At 37.5% G+C, this 23,100-nt stretch overlaps 1 protein-coding gene across 1 annotated transcript in view; it reads left to right on the top strand.

Annotated features, from left to right (window-relative positions):
- The window catches only part of LOC145998317 (anoctamin-7-like), a 90,941-nt gene that overhangs the window by 44,297 nt on the left and 23,544 nt on the right, over nt 1-23,100 (top strand). Inside the window, exons 7-11 of the mRNA XM_083134723.1 lie at nt 3,379-3,547; nt 6,626-6,794; nt 8,736-8,984; nt 15,217-15,437; nt 19,386-19,584. Coding sequence (XP_082990849.1) covers nt 3,379-3,547; nt 6,626-6,794; nt 8,736-8,984; nt 15,217-15,437; nt 19,386-19,584 — 1,007 coding nt within the window. The remainder of the gene's footprint in view (nt 1-3,378; nt 3,548-6,625; nt 6,795-8,735; nt 8,985-15,216; nt 15,438-19,385; nt 19,585-23,100) is intronic.

A 23,100-nucleotide genomic window follows, 5' to 3' on the forward strand; every position in this document is an offset into this window, starting at 1 on the left:
CATTTGCACGGAATCATCTGGCATTATTGACCATAACGTACTTCAAATGTTTTGTCAATAGCTTCATTTGTATTGTTTATGTTGCCTTGGAAATTGCGCGACAACAATAAAATGGAATTAACTCGTGAACATTTTCGTGCGATGATTTTTTACGATTTTCGATGTGGATTATCAAGACAAGAGTGCATCGATCAACTTACTTCCACATTTGGCGATGAAGCCCCATCCTTTGCCACTGTGAAACGCTGGTATAACGAATTTAATCGTGGCCGCCATTCACTCACCGACGAGATTCACAAAGGTCGTCCAAAATCAGTTGTTGTTCAAGAAAACATTGATGCTGTTCAAAACCTAATACTGCAAGATCGTCATGTGACAAACTGTGGGATTGAGGCAACCATAGGCATTAGTTCCACCAGCATATATAAAATATTACATGATCATTTAGCTGTGAGAAAGGTATGTTCTTGTTGGATTCCACACAATTTGACAAAAACTCAAAAAGACTCTCGTGTCAATTGGTGCAAACAAATGCTCAATAAATACAATCATGGTGCTTCAAAAGACGTATATAAGATTGTAACAGGTGACGAATGATGGATATATGCATATGAGCTGGAACGTAAACAGCAGTCGACTGTATGGGTGTTTCAAGATGAACCCAATCCAACAAAAGTTGTTCGTGCTCGAAGCACATCGAAACAAATGGTCGCCTTTTTTTTTTTCAGGAAAACTGGTCATGTGGCAACTGTGCCTTTAGAGGAACGTAGAACGGTCAACTCTGAATGGTACACAACAATTTGTTTGCCAGAGGTCTTCGGTCAAATACGGAAAACAAACAAACGCCGTCGGATCATTCTTCATCAAGACAATGCCAGCTGTCACACATCTCGTCTAACAACCGACTTTATGAACAGTCAAAAAATCGAATTGATGGGTCATCTGCCGTACAGTCCTGATTTGGCACCCAATGACTTCTTCTTGTTCCCGAATATCAAGAATAAATTGCGTGGACAATGATTTTCGTCGGCGGAAGACGCCGTTGATGCGTTCAAAAACCATATTATGGAGGTGTCTCAAGAAGATTGGAAAAACTGCTTTGACAAATGGTTCGAACGAATGCAAAAGTGTATTGACCATAAAGGAGAATACTTCGAAAAACAATAAAGCAGTTTTCAATGCCAAATTCCTGTTTTTTCATTGTTAGGCTCAAAATATAAATAGTGACCCTCGTAGACACCGTCCTCGAACACATCATGTGTCCAGGTACTGAACAAATGATTTATTAGATATAACACACTACCCTGAGGATGGAAGCAGAACCAGTCTTTGAAACATAGGTACATAAAGATTTAATATAGTGGTTAAAAGTAAAAAAAAAAAAAAACTCAAAATAAATGAATCACCACTGATCAGCTACAAAGAAGAACAAAAAAAGATTTAACTCCCCTTTACGAAAATCCTGATCACATCACAGCTTAGCATGTTATACCCCTTTTCTTGCATCCCTTGGAAAAATGGAACACCCAAAGTAGTAAGTGGAGGGGAGTAATGTTTGTGTGTATATATATATATATATATCATCCTTTTTTGTACCTTGTTACATTTGTACTTGGTGCAGAGTCTGAAGAAGACCTTGCTAGAAGGTTGAAACGTTACGTTTAGTTTATGTTTTATAATAAAATAAATTTCTGCCTTGGTCAGCATATTGAGATTTTCATATCATGGAAACAAGGTTTAATAGTGTTATAACCCAAAGTAAGCACCACCAGCTGCCAAGGACATAAGGCAATACACAGGCCCATACCCAGGGGAGGGGCCATGGTCCCCCCCCCCCTCAAACCATGAAATATTTAAATGTGAACTTATAAAAAGCTACGAAAATAACATTTGCAATTTTTCAAATTTGTAAAAATTTAAATTTTGTTCTTGCATAAATGAATGTGTTTGTTGTGTAGAGAGGAAGGTTAACAGAAGTCTGTAATGTGCAATATTGGGTAGTTTTAGTTTTATAACCATTGATGCAAGTCTACCAGACATCCGATTCACCGATTTAGTCAGAACAGTCCATTACTTTTATTCCTGCCCCAACTTTCTTTGAACTGCAGTCGTGATGCGAAAATGTCTCTTTATATTTTTTTCGTTAACTCACATTTAGACATGTTCCTTATTGTAATAATAATTGCGAATACGTAACATTTAATTTATAAATATATTATATTTTCAAAACATAGAATTATCATCACTTTTGAATGGCGCTGGTATAAAAAAATTAAAGGAAATTTGAAAACATTGTTAATTTGCAGAACAGAATTATTTGAACTATTTTGTAATATGTCTCTCTCTCTCTCTCTGTACATACATACATACATACATATACATTTTGGGATCTGGCCCCTCCCTAAAAAAAATCCTGGGTATAAGCCTGGCAATACATATCTCTGCATTTTCGCAGAGAGGTGGTGGGGGATGGAGGCATGTCCCCACCATTAATGATACTCGTAATGTACATGGTTGGTCAATACGATTATTTGTACTATTACATTAAATGTGACATAAAAGAGGGAGGATGAAGGATAGAGTGAAAGGAAAATGACTACAGGAGGATGGATCTGTGGCCTTCATTAACGATAGCAGCTGAGCTTTCTCTTCCTTTCTTTATCTCTTAATTTATTGCTTTTCTATTAGTGTGAAAGGATACATGCAAAGAACACTAAGCTGCACTTGCGTATGCACGATATTTCCAGAGATGGCTCAATTTGTAAAGGTGGATATTACATAGCACTATTCTAGGGGGACGGAGGAATACACTAAAAAAAAAATTGTAATTATGATATTTAACTTTTGTTTTAAAAGTTGTCCAAAGACAAAATGGTAATAGGGAGTCATTTAAAGGGAAGTTTGCATTCACCACTTTGGTTTTCCCCTAGTTCTTTACTGCTTTTGTTTGAAAAATTTTGATTTTCAAAAATTTCAGAAGGGGCTGTAGCTGCATCAGCTCCCCCCCCCTTTGAATATGCCAGGGCTAGGCTGGAAGCTTCAGTTATGAGATTGAGCATCAACCATTTAATATGTCTTCGACCGTTGAGGTGGCAGGTAGCATCCTAGCATTCACAGAATGGCTGAGGGTAAATCAATCAATGGGCACAATTTGACCACATCAATACAGGATTAAAAAGTAGATGGAATGGAGTGCTGGTCATATCACTTATATTTTGGCCGAGATCGAGAATGTGTGTGATCTTACATCCACCCCCCCTTACATGGCATTTTTAATATTATGTAAAATATAATCATGTGAAAACAATTGATGTTATGTTTGTTTTTATAATATACTATGAGATAAAACTTCCACAGAATTTTTGTCAACTATTCCAGCTATTTAGGAAGTGGCAATAGGGCAACCTTCTTCACGAACACACAGCGAATTAGAATTGTGCACACATTGCTGTCTGCAATTATTTATGGGGACCGAAAAGAGGGGCATGTTGGTTTAAACCAATTACTCGAGGATGGTGTTTTTCTAGCGGCATATCCTCTTCATGACGTAAGTAAAATAAATTTTGAACATCTTAAATCTCCACCATTAATACATGTGAATGAATAAAATCTTCATTTTATAAAATATATAAAATAAAATGAAGATCCTGAATCTCAACTGCCATATTTGATGATATTTTGACCATGGTACGAGTACCAATCAGGTGTACATCCAGAATTTTCATCTAGGAGGGGTGTAAGCTTGTACGTATACAGGGGTGTAAAGGTAAATTTAGAGCCAAAATGACCATAAATTAGGCCACTGTGAAACATTTTAGGGGGTGTAGATAAAATTTTGGGGGAGTGTTAGGGGTATGTGTAGATAAACCAATAGTACAACATATCTGCTTGTCTTTGATTTGGCACACTAGTTGCCATAATTTATTTTTACATGCAGACACACATGGGGTCATTTCATGTCAAATCAACCAAAAAAAAATATTTTTGAACCTTTAGGACTCAGATTTTTAAGATTTTTTGTTTATTCATTCTACCTATCAAGAGGACGAAAACTGTCAAATTTCAGATTTCTTGTGCTATTTGCTTCTGAGTTATTGACTTTCAAAAAAGCAAAAATCCCAAAATTTGATTACATTTTGGAAGCTGTAAACAGCTGTAGATCAAAAACCATTTGACCTAAAGAGCTCAAATTGGTGTCATTCTCTTCTGCTTTTAGTGAGCTTTAATTTGAAATGCAACATGACTGTGTTACTTGAATTTTGTAATTTCTCATAAACTCAAAAAAAAAGTTATTTTGAAAATCTCAAAAACACCCCCTTTAATTTTTTTTTTAAAAAAAATATGTTTTGAAGACATCAATTCACTATTTGCGTGCAAAATTTCATAATGGGATGGCATTGAATTCCCACGGAAATGAAATGCTTTGTATTGTAATGTGTGTGAAATTTGCTAAATTTGTTGACTTCCATGTTAAAACCATAACTGTAAGATGAGTGGTTGATGTTGAAGTCTTTATATTAGTCTATTTTATAATTTTTGGACTACAATTATATGAAAATTTATAATATTTATCACTTTCAATATCAGGTAAGCAAATTGAGAAATGTATATTTGTGTTTACATTTTAGAAAAGGTTACAAATGGGTCATTCCACGTGAAATCACCCAATTGAAGAACAAAAAGTTGCTTCATAGTCATGGATTTGCTTCATTTATTTTTTTACTGATAGATACTTGGTCCATAATGACAAATATGTAATATTAGACTTGTCCAACAAATATGTTGAAAGTTACGAATTTTTGAAAATTTGAAGATTTTCAAAAATTGAGTGGGCAAACGAACACACCGTGTGACACAAAACATGTCATATCTCAGAAACTATGTGGAGTAAAGTGATGATTTAGGTATTGTTGGAGAGAAGGATGACAGTCCTAACAGAAAATGACTGCGTTACCACTCTTACCTACTCAGAAAGTAAAAATCTCTTTAAATAAAGTAATATTTTGTGATGAAAAAGACACTCCACTTTGGGTAATTTTTTGATAGGGAGTCCCAGGTTAAAAAAAATGAAAATCAGGCACTTTCAAAGAGCTTGAACTAAAAGAAGAAACCATTAGCAGAGATGAAATATTTTCTGCCAAAAAATTTGGATGTATGTTTTATGTATGTATATATATATATATATAAAAATCAAAGAAGGTAAAAGGAAACACTCACCGGACAGTAGAAAAATTCAAAATTTTCGCTAATTTATAGCATCATCGGTGTGAGAAGAAATAGACGGAACCGGAAGTTGGGTGCCCCTTAGACGGTTCCGTCTATTTCTTCTCACACCGATGATGCTATAAATTAGCGAAAATTTTGAATTTTTCTACTGTCCGGTGAGTGTTTCCTTTTACCTTCTTTGATTTTTACTTAGCCCTTTTGGCCCTCCTTGCTTTTATCCATTATATATATATATATATATATATATATATATATATATATATATATATATATATATATATATATATATATATATATATATCCCTGATATTATATTACTTCCATACTAAAAAAATCCTAAACTTTGATTTTTGTTCAAAATTGATTAATTTCAGCCATTTTCATTAGAGATGTTGCAAAAAGGCACAGAACATAAAATAATGCTTGAAATGTACTGAAAATAATGTTGTTTACCACAGCTTTCTATTATTTTTCTTAGCTGAGCTATCATAATTATCGCAACTGTCTGCAAAGGCCAAAAATACCCGAAATCATGAAACAAAAAAAAATGGCCACCATTTTTAAACAAAGTCAAGTCTTGCCTTCCCTCTGATGCCAACATGGTGTCCCCTTTCCGAAGACACTCAAATGCCCAACTTTATTTCCACATAGCACACCATGAACTGGATTTTGCAGACTAGGGAGGTTCTGACATTTGGACTCACAGCCAATATAATCTTATGTGGGGTTGTTCACATATGATTGTGATTGTCCCTTCATCCATTCCATCTTATCACCACTAATCCTCATATTCGTGATTAGCCAAAAGTGGTAGAAAAGCAAAGTAAAATAAACTAAATCAATCAATCAAACAAGCCAACACTCACTCACCCTCTCCCTTCTCCTCCTCTGATAATTTTTCTTGTATGTACATATTCCTTGCATTGTAGAATTATTTCTCCTGTAGTTTATGGTTCTTACATGTTACAATTCAGGAAAACAGGAGTGCGTGTTCTTAATTTGATTAATGTTACAATTATTTATTCCATTGTTATAACTGTGAGATTAATCAAACTAAGAATGAATGCATGATATGATGTGTCCCGAAATGTAGCATCAAAATTTGTTTTTATATGCATGCAAGAATTGTACTACAAGAGAAATAATCCTCCTCTGATAACCTTAGAAAACTATGTCCACGATTAGCAAAACAATTGCAGAAAAACGATGTAAAATAAAGCAAATCAATAAATCAATTGAAGACACTTTATGTGTTGACTCATTATGTTCTCAATCCATTTACGAAAATATTTATCATAATTTATATGTTCATTATTATCTTTCCTTTAGTGCAGAATATTTTATGAAATCAGAGTATAAAACTTGTACCTGTATTTATTTTTATTTATTATTATTTCAGGGAGATTTTATGCCATCATGGGAAGGTGGTAAACTAAAACTTCCATTAAATAGAAGGCAAGTGCTGTATGCTCAATGGGCTTCATACAGGGTGTGGTATAAAGAACAACCATTACATCACATAAGAGAATATTTTGGCGAAAAGATTGCCATGTATTTTGCCTGGTTTGGTAAGCAAAAACATTCATTGAATTTAAGGTGGTGAGGTGCAGTTCTGTATAAGGTTCATATTTATTTAAATTCTATCAAAATGCATGCAAGTACTGGAAAAAGAAGTCACAGAGTTTGAGATTATGTATTTCTCCTCTTCAAATTGCAGTTATATGTAGGGCTGTGTAATATTGATCTGTTAATATCAAAGTTCGTTGTTGAAAATATGAATAAAACTAAATAACTTTGAGTCCGACATTTGAATTGAAATTTTAATTACGAGAAATCAGCTTGTGTTATTCTTTGGGTAGGTCAAAGCTTTAGGCAACATAATGGGGTCATTCGCTCTGCAGTCCATAGTTCTTAACCAGCCTATTTTTATCAAGGAACTAAAAATAAGCAAGATTGAATGCTGCTTGATTGATTGAATTGTTGTTTTAAGTCCACTTTATGCACAGATAGACTAATTGGGACAACCTACAGTTTAAAGTGGAATCTGAACAACTGTACAATGTACCTCCACCATGTATCGAACCCAGAACACCTTGGATACAAAGTGGCATCGTTACCACTACTCCATCAGGAGGCCCAATGAATGCTGCTGTTGCATTCCTCATATTCAAGTTCATTGTTTTGATTGATTTTGTTTATTTTACATCGCTTTTCTGCCACCTTTGGCTAATCACGAAGATGAGGATGTGATGATTTGATTAAATTGATGAAGGGAGCATACAAAAAACACCCTACCCAGGCCAGGATTTGAACCTGGGACCCCTGACGTCGTAGCATGCTGTGGCAACCACTCTGCAGAGTTGGCCACAGAGGTTGGCTATCTGCAAGTTAAGTCAAGCACAACGATCTTTATGAAGAGGGCCATTAATGATCTCAATAATATTGGTATCAATGCTCCATTATATTTTTAAATTTTCACTCAATATCGATACACTGCACAGCCCTAGTTGTGAGTGAGTCCTGCACCGTAGCCCTGCAGTCTAAGGCATCATACTTTGGACTCCTGCTAAGGGATGCATGCAATTTCAAGTCTCCTGGAGGAAGCTAAGAACATTTCTTCTGAGATTTCGGCTTGTGTATGGGACTGCTGGCCACCTGCCATCATGAGAAAATTGGGGAGCTACAAATGAGTAGCATAACCTGGTAATGAAAACCTATGACGATGACTAGGGGTTCGTCATACTGACCACACGTCACCACGTAACTGGCTGGACTGAGGCCGGCAGTCTGTAGGTAGGCCTGGGCCCTCAATGGGCTGTTGCACCACAGGTTATTATTATTACTTAGTTATGAGTGAATCTTTAATTTGATTATTAATGAATCATTAATGAAAATGATTCACTCTTCAAGTAATCAGAACAATGTTTTGGCATCTTTTGTAAAGGCCTATTGTTCTTCAACCTTTCTTTCCATTCATGTGCTTGGAGAAGTTATATTAAGTAACATGTTCCTAGAGTACTCACAAAAGTAATACTTCTGTAAGCGACCATCAAGGATGTATTTAGGGGAGGAGGAGGTCCGGAAATGCTGTTGGGTTAGAATTATCTTTTCGTTTGGTTCATTTCATTTTCAGTGTAGGGAGAAGGTTGTGAAGATTAAACACAAGAGATACTGTGTATACCACGGATGTTTTCAGAGTAAATTCAGTAGGCATGGGGCTTCCGCTGAGTAATATATATATATGGGTGTCAAACTTACTTGAAAGATATTTGCCACAGGCGACAAGTGTTCAAATTCCAGTGTATTTCTCATCATCAACAATCTGTTTTACCTATTGCCATATTACATCCTGTGAAAGAGATGAAAAGTCAATTTTTCCACCTTATTTTGTATTACATTTGAATTAAACATTCTTCTTCTTTTTAGCGTTTCAACAAGTACATAGTGTTAGATTAAGTTGTATAAGATTATTGCATTAATGATAAATAATAGGTTTTTTTTATTTACAGAACTCTACAATACTTGGTTGGGTCCACTTGCTTTGGTGGGAGTAGTTGTGTTCATATATGGTATATTATCAGTAGGGAGTGAGAGTGTGATTCAGCAAGTCTGTTCCAGTAAAAACAAGTACAAAATGTGCCCAGCATGTTCTTCATGTGATTACTGGAGTTACAGTGAAATATGTACAATGCTGAAAGTGTCACAATTCTTCGACAATGAGTTTTCCATATTTTTTGCTATATTTTCTTCATTTTGGGGTAAGATACCTTAATTATAGAGTGAATTAATAAATGTTTGAAAATGCATGTATACTCTGCAGGCTATCACACATCTATCTCAAATACATTTTTCTTTCTTTTTTCTTTTAATTATATAATTTTTTTAAAAAATATCATATCTAAATTTAGAATCTCTCTTAGGACAGGGCCACCCAAGCTTCAACTTGCAAGAACATCTGACCCACTAGTTTTTTTTTTCTCCCAGCCTTAGCACTTATAAAGCCTCTATTTTATTTTGAGGCATTGCCTTTAGTGTAGGTTCAATGTACAGTACCCACCCAAATTATATCATATTTTGGTTTTTTGAGGATAACTTATTTGAGCATACTTGAGTTCATCTGCTAATTTCAACATATTAGTGAGATATATCACACAGTTGAAACAGGTATACAGCATCGAGAACTCATTTTCAAATTTTACAGAATTTATTTTGTCGTTTTGGGCAAAGCAGCAAAAAAACTAGTCGTCATTATTACACTCAAAATTAGCCTACTATGCCTACTCTGCTGTGCTCTAACCACTTCAACGTGAACAATCAGTTAATACTTCATAGGAAATCCCTTGCTATCAATCACAGCCTGGCATCTACGTTGCATGGAATCAAGGAGAGTATCGATGACAGACTGGTCGATCTTCTCCCACTCCTCCTTCAGCTGTTTGAACTTCTCATCTGCAGAAGTGGCTCTGGTGCTTTGGAGACGTCGGCTGAGCTCCTCCCAGAGGTGTTCTATGGGGTTCAGATTGGGACTCTGGCTGTGCCACTCCATAACTGGCACTCTGCGATACGCGAACCACTCCATGACATCCTTCGATCGGTGCTTAGGGTCATTGTATTCTTGGAAAACCCATCTTCTGGCCATGCTGCGACGTACCCACGGCAGCGATGTCTGGCGAAGTTCTGGACTCGCTAGTTCCCGTCCAGTATCCACTGCAGTAAGTTGGGGATTCTCCTGAGACAAGCGCAGTATATTCCTATCCGTGACACAGTCTGTGATGCATGGTCTCCCAGTCTTCTCCTTCTTCACGTATCCTACCTGGACCCGCCACCACTTCAGAAGTTTGCTCACAGCCGACTGGCTGATCGAAAACTGCACTGCCAGCTTCTTCTGAGTACTCCCTTGGCGATGGCCTACCACAATTGCATCTTGTTGCACCTTGGTGAGATCGAGCACTTGCTTTGTTTTACTTATCACTGAAATGATTATTATAATAAATTTCAACAAAACAATTACAGATTGAGATAGAAAAACACTTCTAAAATGAAGATTAAAAAAATATGGAAAAACGCCATTTTCGAAAATCGGGGAAATAATCACTTCTGCTTTTTACCATTGCACACCACACTCGGCTACAGTAACTAGTAGACTGTTCAAAATTGCTGTGAAAATTTCAGAGAGATCGGATAAGTCCCCAAAAAAGTTATCCTCAGAAAACCTGAATATGATATAATTTGGGCTGATACTGTAATATGGCCTTCTTATAGGTTCGCATAACCACTTTTTGTAGATGCAAAATAATCTAATACAGTTATTTTTAGTGGTTTTTATTTTATCTACGACTTTTCATCCTGGTTTCCCAGAACTTTTCAAGCTTACACCAAGATACGCATACAACAACACAATCTCACATGGCTAGTCACTCTACATTTCTAAGGAAGGAATACTTTGTGACCCTATTTCCTCCAGGCAAACTGTTTTTTTCACCTTGCAGATGCCATAGCTGCTTGTTTCTCCCTCTCCACTCCATCCTGTGACCTACTCTTCTGTTTTCCCTCCCCTCCTCCTTCTGGTGGCACTCTCTCCCCCATTTATGCACATGTGCTTTGTCTCTGCCACTTCATTTTCCCTCTTCTCCTTCATTTGTACTTTTTTAATCCTGTGCCCATGTGTCAACATATGCTCACTCAATGCTGTTCTTGGATCTTCCTCTTTAATGTCTCTCCTATGTTCTTTAATTCTCTCGTTGATGCTTCTCACTGTCTCTCCTATGTATTTGCTTGTACATCCACCACATTCTACTTCATATACTCCTGTCTCTCATATTTTTATTTCCCAAAAACTGTAAAGATGATCATTCAGTTGGCAATATGTTGTGGTTATACAGGCATCATTCCTCTTTTGTTTTGTTTGTGATGTCCAACCTTGACTGTGAAGGTGGAGAACATAGGTGTGTTGCAATTGTAGAATGTCCAGTAATGAAATTCATAGCCTGTTGGTAGAGGTGTATGGTCCTGACATAATGTCAAAGCAAATGGTGCAGCAATGATGCCAGCAGTTCTGAGATGGGCATAAAAGTGTGATGGATCAGGCAACACTTGGGCAGTTGTCAACAATCACTAGAAATGAGAACATCAGACAAGTTGGTGAGCTGTTTAAAGGGAACAGAAGCTTGACTGTGCATGATGTAGCCACTGAACTCTGTATTGGCCATGCATCAGCCCACAAAATCATCCATGGCATCCTGTGGTACTGCACAGTGGGCACCTTGCAAATTCACTCCTGACAAGTCTCAACAAATGGCAATACGCATGCAACAGCTCTTGCACTATGAGAGAGGAGATGATTTTCTGTTCCAGAATGTGCCTGGAAACAAGAGCTTCACCACTTCACTCCAGAGTCAAAGGCTGTCTCCTTGAACTGGAAGCATACGACGTCCTCTGTCAAAATTAAGTTCAAGACAACCAACTCAACAGCCGAAGTGCTTTTCACTGTCTTCCGGGATACCTAAGGGATTCTCTTGTTGGAATTTGAGAGGTGTCATCAATGCTGACTGACACTGCCAGACCCCTGGCATGTTGGAAGACTGCCATTCAAAGAAAGAGGCATTACATCAGGAGACCTCATCCTTGTCTACAATATGAAAACCCACACAAAGACAGCAACTGTCAACTATCTTGCCACCATTGGTTGGGAGGACATGGACTACCCATCCTATGGTACCAACCTGGCACCCACTGACTTCCACTTCTTCCCTGCTTTGCATAAGACTGGAATGGAAGCAGGGCCTCCCCAATGGCACAGTGGTACCGTCATCGCCTTGTAATCAAGGGGTCCTGGGTTCGATTCCCGGTGGAGATGCATAGTGGTTCGGATCCCACTTTAAGCTGTAGGTCCAGTCTCGATTAGCCTTACTGTGCATAAAGTGGACTTAAAACACCAACTTCATCAACTCTATCTATGGGATGGAAGCGATTCACCACCAATGCAGGATTTGAAGCTGCCATTAACAATTTCATTGCTAATTAGAACACACCCTCTTACGAACAGGAATCCTTCAAACTTGTGAACTGGTAATGTCCAGTGCATCAATGTTTGTTGGGACTACGTCAAAAAATAGTGGCATATGGCTCTTTATGATGACAGACTTGGGAAACACATTTTCCAACTAGTCCTCATACAAATACTACTACTACCACCACCAACAGGATTTATCCAGAATTTTCCATCTGCTGGGTGTAAGTTCGTATTTAGGGGGTATTGGAGATGTGCATAAATCACTGACCACACAACCACTACTACTACACAAATTTCAAAGTTCCCCTAGCATTGCTCTCACTGTCAACCATGTAATCACCTCTTCCTCTTTCAGTTCAGTTCAGTCCTTTCAGGTAGGAAGAGATACAAGTGACATCCCATGGGACTTGACTTTGCTTGTGAAGTGGGTATTTTTGACATGTCAGGGTGGGATTTTTGAGGGTTTTTATCCCCTTTGCAACTGGAATTGGGGACGTGGGGCTGTTGCAATCTAGCAATCAATGCTTTGCACATTTCTTTTATTTCCCTTTCCTACTTTTAAAGAAATCAATGTGATTCTTCTGAGATGAAAACTGTTATAATGTTGCATTAAGTATTTAGTTTCTCTCTTCCAGAACCTGCCTGTGCATGTTCTGGGTTTTGAATACCAAACAAAAGGAGACAATAAAGTTAGAGAAATGAGATGATGTCTATTTTTCACTATTTTCATAAAAACTTCTTACACACAGGCGTTTCACAAGTCATTGCATGCTTGTAGTTTTATCTATTATAGATCAGAAGGTTCATATTGAAAGAGTCCCCACAACTCAGCAGTCTGTCATCTGAGATTGTTGTTGCCAAACGTATGATTGGTTCAAGCATGGCAACTGGCCATGTGTTGCAGGAGTCCTTCAAAAGTGCAAGTACACAATATATATTAGTTATTCAAGTCCGTCTCTGGTGTAAGTGTTGGATCAAGCGTTCCTCATAAAGAAAATAGCAGGCTTTGTCTGGCAGAGAATAAAGTACGTGCTGTCTCCAGCACTCTTTCCAGTGGATGGAAGGACTCACATGACAGCTGGCAATGTTTGGCAGCAGACAATGGAACACCGAGTGGTGGAAATTGTTTCAGATTTAAGGGTTAGCTTTGCATCTGGCTGATGGCAGGACAACTGCTTTCGAATTTTCCTCTCCTTTTGGAAAACTGCTAAGACATTCCAAAATCTAAAAAATTACGTACGTTTGGAATTCTTTCTACAAAATTCAAGTGAATCTTCAGATGGTTTGTTTTTTCTCTTGTCTAAATATTCTCGATAGTTTCATGGCTACGTAAGTCTATTAAACTATTGATAATATCTAGACAACAGTAAAAGCAAACCATATGAAGATTCACATGAATGCTCTAGAAGGAAATCTAAGCATATGTAATTTTTCAGATATTGGAATATCATAACTAGAGCCCGGAAGTTTGGCAAAATGCCTCTTTTTATCTACTGCACATATTGATAAAATTTTTCTGGATATACGTTTCTTATGTTGTTTCGAATGTTTTGGAAGCCTTTTCATTTTGCCTATTTTGTCTATTTGGGACCCCACTGCCTATTTTTAATTATAATGCCTTTTTTTTTTGCCTTTTTCAATGAAATTTGACAATTTTTTTTAAAAAAAATGTAAAAAAAGGTAAAGTGTTCCCCTGTGCTTAGCACAACGCCATGAAGGCGTATAGATTATTTTTCTCCCAAAAAACGTTGTTGGCATTTATTTTTCTTCCGTTTATTAGTGAATAATTTTCGCCTTATTTAAGTAATATTGAACTCATGCGTGTTTCAACATTGCTGAAGGAGAAAAGTGTGAGAAAATGTATTTCATGCTCAGTTAGGATATTGCCTTTCGGTTAACATTTCTTGTGCATGATTGACTGCTGAAGTGGACAGGTTGATTTCGAACACAAAGAAGATATTTCTGAAATCTCCCTCTCGAACCCGAAAATTTCAGGAAGTTGCGATTGAGCTTAGTTTACCTCCGCAACCAGTCTTGACGAGATGGGGAACCTGGATATCAGCAGTTACATACGAGTGCTAACAACCTTCAAAAAATCAGTGAGGTGATGGATGCTCTTCCAGAAAATGAAGCGGCTTCAATTCGTGAAGTGAAAAAACTCCTGTGCTATTCAAGTTTATTTTTGCACATTATGATGCATTGCCAGACAATTACAATTATAGCATCCATGAAAATCTTCGAGGAATCTATGCAGCAGATGATGGAAGTGCCAGGAGAAAAGGGGTCAGCTGTTGCGGGAAAGTGCAAACGGGTAGTGAGTGAAAATGATGACTTGAAACAATTGAAAACTATTTGTGATATTCTTAAAGGTGAAAGAAAATGCTGTTACCAAAATGAGTCCAGCTACATTAGCTTGTTTTATGTATGCTCCAATAACTTCTGTCGAAGTAGAAAGATCATTTTCTATTATGAAAAACATTCTCTCTGACAGACGACTATCAATGAATGTTGAGAACTTAAAAAAGCACCTTGTAGTTATGTGCAATCAAGACGGAGAAAATTGAAATACTCTTCCCAATTTAGATTTTAACATTTTGCCAGAAATTATAGATAAAAGTAAGCAACTTCCAAATGTGCCTTTTTTCGGTTTATTTTGCCTTTTTTCTCATTTTTAGTGCCTATTTTCCACATTATAAATGCCTTTTTGCCTGCCTATTTTAACGAAAATAAATGCCTGAACTTCCGGGCTCTAATCGTAATGGTTTTTCAACAGCAAAATTTGAACTACCCTGGTGTCAGGCAAAGGCCCAGCCAAGTCTTAAGCCTTCTGACCCATAGTTAAGATAATTATCACACTTTGTTCAAAGTTCCAATTTAGTGTGTGTGCGTCATCTTTGTTATTACTGGAAATGTTACTGCTATTCTTGTAAGCAAATTAAAATTGTGAAATTATTAAGCATACAAAATTTCCACTTCAGCTGTTACTTTTCTGGAATATTGGAAACGCCAGGCATCAAAACTAGCCTATCAGTGGGACTGCTGGGACCTTCAGATAGAAGAAGAGCCTCTGAGAGCTGACTTTGCAGCCAAAGCTCCATTTCAAACAAAGAATCCTGTAACAGGAAAGATGGAACCTATGTTTCCCAAATCAACCGAGATAAAAAGAAAGACTCTTGCCTTATTAGTCCTTCCAGTCATGGTACTTTGAAATAGATTAAGCTTGTAGAAATATGTAATTATTTCTTGCCAATGTCGATAAAGTACTGATATACAATTTACTGATATCATCAACTTATATTCCACCAATCCGATATAACTTTGTAATTATTCCCGAATAGTTCATTCACCACCTTAATTAATGCATGAAACCAGGTAATTGCAGTTTTGCCTTTGAAAAATAAGCTAAGTATTTAGACATTTACTTTGCAAAACAAGCATATATGAATTATAATATTATTTACATTTCATGGAATGAAACATGAGGTAATAAATTAAAACAATGAAATTGAGTTAGGGATGTGCCGAAGCCGATTACAGATGTGTGAAAATTGGCACAAATTGACATATCGGTATCGGCATCGGCAAAAATCCGATATTTAAACCGGTACAGATAATACTAGAGTTTTACCTTCTAAGTTCTATATTTCAATTTTGAAAGATCTTTTGAAAATTAGGTTGTGGACCTTCATCACTGTGGAGTTTTAAAATAAAATTATTGTAAAAACTCATTCAGAGGATCAGATATAGAACAGTACATTGCTGAACAGACTGATCCATGTGATCAGGATCCACTCTTGTATTGAAAATTCAAAAATGAGTATCCAAACCTGAAGCAAGTGGTGAGAAAATACTTGGGCATACCTGCTGCATCAGTATTCAGTGAACGAGTGTTCAATGTTGCTGAACAGATTTTTGATAAGAGAAGAAGTAGGTTACTTCCAGAAGTGCTTCCAAAACTTGTGTTTCTGAAGTTGAATCTACCAGCATTAGATTTACAACATTAAGAACAGGAATTCATTTTGCGTTTCAAAGAATTTCTCGTGTACTAATGCTAAATCTCTTGAGAATCTATGTTCATCTTAAAAGTTCACATAACCACTTTTTGTAGATGCAAGTGTACATTCACATATTTTGAGAATATATATAATATGCAATAGAAATGTACATAGCAAATTTATTTTTGTCATGCTGAAAATACCATCCCATTTCAGTTAAATAATCTTATGTATCGGAATCGCAGTTCCAAAAATTATCGGTGAGGACATCGGCATCGGTAAATTTTCAGCTTCGTCACATCCTTAAATTGAGTACATGCTTACATTGCATGCACAGTAATAGCATACAGTAGGACTATACGGGTATACCATGCCATGATGGCACAATGAAGAATGTGGTCATAGGGTCCCACACATTCACAATCTCGGCCACTTCGGAGGTGATATGAAGAACACAATGCTCCAATCACTTTTACCTCCCAGGTACCCATTCAGTGTTAAGAATGAACCAACATCAAATACTGATTTAATTTATCGATTAATTTGGTTTATTTCGCTTTGCTTTTCTGCCACTTTTAGCTAATTGCAAAGATGAGGATGAGTGATGATATGATGAAATTGATGAAGTGACACACACAAAAAACACCCATGACCAGGTCAGGATTCAAACCTGTGATCCCTGGTGTGTCATGCTATACTAACCACTCTGCCACAGAGGCCAGCAAATAATGATTTATTTGAAGATACTGGTAAGATTGCAAGGTGTCATATTGACCAGTATGACTTCAGCATTTTGGCACCTCTGTAATAAAAACTGAACTTCTCTAAAATGACATTTCTTAAGGACATGGGGTATAGATTCCTTCATCAGGCATCTGAATAATCATGCAGGAGATATCTATTTGTGTTGGCTGGTGTTGGATGGACACTTTTGGAAGTAGGGTTACTTTTTCAGAATCAACACTCATTTTGCTAAGACAAATTACAAATATCCAGACATTATCAAATAAATTTCCAGACAACTCTGTAACATTGTAACTTAAACTTACCAGAACTCAATTGCAGTATGTTTTTTGAGTGGAAATTTGAAATCTATAGATCCAATTCCAAAAAATATAACATTTTAAATTATTTCGATTTACTAACAAACATCTCGTGTCTCACATTAGGGTTCACGATACATATCAAACCAAACAACCACCTCCACTATCTTCACTACTCCAGCTCTCACCCCCACCACACCAAAAAAGCCATACCTTTCTCCTTAGCCCTTAGAGGCCAACACCTCAACTCATCCCCCTCATCCTGCCAAAACTACAACCTATGCCTGCACCAAGCCCTATTCAACCGGGGCTACCCCTTCACCCTCATCAACAAACAAATAACCAGAGCCACATCTCACACCCATGCCATGCAACCCAAAATCAACCCTCCTGCTCTGATCACCTAATACCACCCTAACCTCCTGAAAATTAATCATACCATCCACTCCCTCCTTCCCATCCTCCACAGTGATCCCGACACCAGAGATATCTTTCGGGAAAAACCTAGGGTCATCTTCCGACGCCCACCCAACGTCAAGAACTTCTTGGTCCATAATACACCCACCGCTCCCATCCCACCACCCCCACCCCACAAGTGTAACAAACCCAGATGCAAGACCTGCCCCATACTTATCACCTCCCACACCCTCCAGATCCCGACTGCAGCTGGTGAATTCACCCTTCACCCAAAGGGGACCTGCCACTCCTCCAACCTAATACACCCTCATCTGTCAAATCTGTGGTTACTTCTACCTGGGTGAAACCTCTATCCCCCTGAACCTCCGCATCAATAACCACAGAGCTTCCACCCAAAACTTCAACTTCACCGTTGCCACCCACAACAACAGCCACAACACCACCTTCAACAACTGTTTCCATGTAGCCATAATACACCTATTACCCCAGCACACAGACACCTCCACCCGCAGGCAATGGGAAAGGGCCTACATTCCAGGAATGCATGCCACCATACCCCCTGGACTCAACCTAGCCACCCAATAAGTATTCGTCCATCTCCCCCTATCCACAACCCATCCAACCACCCACCATCCATCCCGCAGTAAACACTGGTGAAAGGATCTTTTCACAAAACCCATGTTCTATCACTTGTTTCTGGCACCATTGTGCTGATGGACGCTGCCGTCAGTATTCTGTGCCTCTACGCTTTTGTACTCCACACTTTCTACCTACTGTGAAAATGAGGTCATGACCTCAAAATATCAAACTTTTCTTCAATTGTGGTAAGTGTTTACTGTCTCCTACTCCACTTTTGTTTATCTGTCCTTCTGGCACTCTTTCTCATTCTATCCCTTATATAAAAAAAAATCCATATTTAGTACAGGTACAACTACCACATTTAACATTTCCTTACTTTTTCATGGAATATGGAATATATTACTTAAACAAGTGCACAAGGCACATGAATAGAAAGAAGATAGGTTGAAGAATAATATGCTGGAGCAAAAAATGTGAAATAGTGTTGTGATTAGTGAAAACCTCTAGTTAAAAATAAAAATACATGGGTGTCTAAACACATATGTAGGTGGCATTTTAAAGTTTACTTAGCTAAATAATCAGCTTAAAGAGCTTCTTGCAGTTTCCATGTAAGGAAAAACATATACCTAATCTAGAATGCATTCGAGGCTCCGTTCAATATAATCGAGCAGCCAGTTTCATGGTCGAGCACATTAAGTGGTTGGCTTTCGATCTCACAACCAAAGTTCGAAGGTTCAAGTCCCAACCTGGGCATGGGTGTTTCTTTGAGTGATCCCATCATCAATTTTATCTAATCATCCCTCATCTTCATCATTGTAATTAGCCAAAAATAGCAGAAATGCAAAATAACAAAAAAATAAATACAACATTTGAACACATGTCAAAAACAGTATACTCTGTGCAAAACTATACCCCATGCCCTTATTACTACCCCCTTTTGCATGTATGAACCTTAAATAATATTATCATCTGTGGTAGATTAACATAGTAAAGTTATAGTGCAGTTTTTTTTATTTTTTACTATTCACTTTTAAACCACAGAAGTAAGATGATGAATAAAATATAAATTACATATATATAGTGTTAAATTATGTATTTCTCCTCCTCTTGCAGGTTGCTTTCGTGGCATTGTACATATTTGCTATTGTTCTGTATAAAATATTCTTTGTTCTCTTTCTTTACTACTACACAAATATGACATATGATACAGCCCACATGATAACAATAGTTACAGGAGTTCTCATCAATTTTATTTGCATTATGTTCATGTCATGTGTTTTTGAAACTGTGGCACTCAAGCTTACTAAGTGGGGTAAGTTATTCAGGATATATAATATATGACTTATGAGATGTACAAAATATATATGTATAAAGAGTTGAGCCGATATCAATGTAATATTGGGTTTACAGAAATGCCAAGTGACTTTCATGGAGTCTAAATATACTGGAAATTATGCAAAATGCTTATCTTTTTTATTCTTGCAAGAACATTGGGGGGAAGAAATTGGAGGTTTTGTGATTAAACAATTGATTCATGTGAAATTATGATTACTTTAAAGAAAAATTAAGATAGATTGGTATGGTATAGTTCCAATGTAAAAATTATATATTAAAATTTCTAAATATTCTGAATAACTTTTAACTGCTACAATTTTAAAGTATGGGCATTGAAAACAGTGTTACTTCAAAGCGATATCGGCTCAGTCCTAATATATATATGGGGGGAGAGGGAGGGAGAGCACCCACATAAATAATCTTGTGGGTGCGCCACACCCACAAGATTTTTAGTTTGATAAAAACAAAATAAAATAAATATTTCTCACTTGCCATTATCAAAAAATAATAAGCAATTAAAACATTAAGATGGAATTTAAAATTTCTAACCTCTATAACATAATTGTTTCAAATGTGTTTGTGCAAAGGCAACCAAGCAACACATTCCCCCCTTCCTTGCCTGTCTCTGGCCAAGTCAAAGGCGGTCCCCACAATAACGATGGAAGTATATTCTATTGTGAATAGAATCCAGTCTTTTCTGCTTGTTTTCATGTTTCCTTACAAGTGACACACTACAATATGCCCACTCCATTCGTCAACAATTGTTTTAAAATAACTACTTGCCGATATTGAGCACTAATAAAGAATAAACCGAAACACAAGGAAGCCGATTGTGACCAACTACCTCAATAGTTGATTTGTTCTTCTTTTGTTTCTTTCAATCAGATAAGAGCGGCGTGGTTTACGATTTCAGTGAAGTTGTTTTCATGTAATCTGGATTGTTATCGTTTTGTTTGTTCTCCGAGAGACAATGGCTTGGAAGTACACGGGAGCTTAGATTGTAGACTGGGAAGTTCTCATTTTCAGAAAAAAGGGGTGTTACCGTGTTAATAGTTAGTGCAAAGAGGGTCTACTGACCGGATGCGTGGAGCAAAAGCTCTTCGCCGGGCAAAACTTTTTGCAATTTTCAAACGTGGCACGGGCCGCGTGTGGAAAGCTGAAACACAATATTGAGTATTGCTTCTTTACATACTTTCGAATTCGAACAGTAGGTTTGCTAGTCGCTATAGATAAATTCATCATACGTTTGTCGTCGTCATCACAGGTGGATATTACTGACACTGAACATAGTGAAAAGCATGTTCAGTCAAAAAATAAGGAATCCAAGAATGTGTTTTCTGCCGGTTTCTGTAGTACATTAGAGTCATTCCATGCCAAATCAACACAGATATGTGCAATTTTTAACCTGACCATCTCCGATTTTCATGAAATTTGGGGAGTTGAAACTATGCATAGAACTTAGTAACTATGAAAACTTTTAGTTTCGTGCATCTTGTAATTGTTAAATTATTCAAGGTCAAAGTTAGCATAAATTGCCCTTTTTGAGCCCGCTTAGCTATACTAAATCTGCTGTAACTCCGCCCCTATTTTGCCTAGGAAGCTCAAATAAAGCTTATTGTACAGGGAATTGAACAAGCTTTCCAGTGTTATATAACAAGCCTACCTTTGGATAAAAATATAATTTTGTCACGTGACCTTGACTTTTGACCTTGAATATCTCAAAACATGTCATCACCAAAAATCGTGAAAAAAATATATTTCGTCCCTCATACCATATCCTAAAACATACCAAAAAAATCATTCTGGGACTGCAATGGGATCAGAAGATACAAAATAATATGTGTAACTATGTGACTGATAAAAGTGGCCGCGGTCGCTCAGTCGGTAACGCGTCTGACTACCATGCTAAAGGTCCCGGGTTCGATCCCCGGCCGGTTCAAATCCGGGAACTTTTCTAACGGTGGAAACGGCCCCGGCGCCCACCCAGCGTCGAATAACATGGGTACCTGGGGGAAACCCTGGGGGGTAAAGGTGGTCAGGGGCGTGATGCTGATCACATCACCCCCACTCACGACCGGATCAAGAAAGTGTGGGGCGTTACCCCCACACCCCCTATACGCCTTCATGGCGTGGTGCTATGCACAGGGGAACACTTTACCTTTATGTGACTGATAAAAGCCCCATTACATGAACTATGAAGAGTCAAATGTCCCTTAACACCCCCTACAAAATGTGAAGGAGTTATCCTGGGTATAATTGGTCATAAAAGAAATAGGTTAGGCACAGGGAGATCCCTAGTCATGTCTGTCAAGCACAGATCCGGCATATTGTTGACCGCCATATTGAATTCAACGCAAACATTTCAAAGGAAAGGGAGTGATATGATATATCAAATCAGGCTAGAATTTCACGAGAAATGAAGTGACGAAGGTTTATCCAACATATATTTAACCAGCAAAAATTTATTACTGCATGCTTGTAACCATTTTCTCCTTTTCGAGGTGTTAAAAACAAAGCATTGGAATGCTCCTAACGTGTTAGGAACTCATCGAGATCACGCTGACATCTTGGGAGAGAAAGAAGTATACGCACCATTGCATATGATTTTAATCAGCTACATTCACCAAATAGTTGAATAGTGAAGAATATTGTGAAAAGTATCTCAAACAATTACGTGACACTTCCTTTGGAATGAAAAATTCTTCAGTGACGAGGCTAATTTTTATGTTCACGGTGAAGTTAATAAAAGAATATGCTATACATTTGTGATTTGCTCAGTGGAATGGTTGTTGCTGGTAAGCTAATTATGTGGTATAATGTATGGCGAACGGAAATGGTTGGTCCATATTCAACAATGGAACCTTAAATGGCGAGGGCTTCTTGGATTTGTTAAGTGAACAGGTTTTTTCACCCTTGCTTACGGGATATGGCACTTTTCGAGAGTTTTGAAACAGGACAGAGTGTGACCACACTATGTGGACATTTTTGCAATTTCTTCATGGTAATTTTCTAGGTAGATTGATGGGCACACGGGGATCTATTAAAAGGCCTGCACAATCCCCAGATCTAACATCTTAGGGAGGACTTTTACCTTCAGAAACATTTGAAGAGAATGGTGCATGCACTAAAAGTCCCTGATATTGACCATCTGAGAGAAGGCATAGTTGCTGCTTGCGATGTTGTTGCACATGCTACATTGCAAAATGTTCTATGCGAGTGTGAGAGACGTCAACGAGTGTGCTCAGAGGAACATTGACAACATTATAATGTGCATATTTCGTAAGTGAAAGATATGTGTATAACTTTTTGCTGGCGTAAGATACGTTGGAAAATCCTTCGCCACTTCATTTCTCGTGAAATTCTAGCCTCATTTGATATTTCACATCACCCCCTTTCCTTTGAAATTTTTGCGTTGAATTCAATATGGCAGTCAACAATATGCCGGATCTGCGCTTGACACACACGCCTAGGAATCTCCCTGTGCCTAACCTAT

This window comes from Lepisma saccharinum, chromosome 14, assembly GCF_977018435.1.
Source record: "Lepisma saccharinum chromosome 14, izLepSacc3.1, whole genome shotgun sequence".
Taxonomy (NCBI): domain Eukaryota; kingdom Metazoa; phylum Arthropoda; class Insecta; order Zygentoma; family Lepismatidae; genus Lepisma; species Lepisma saccharinum.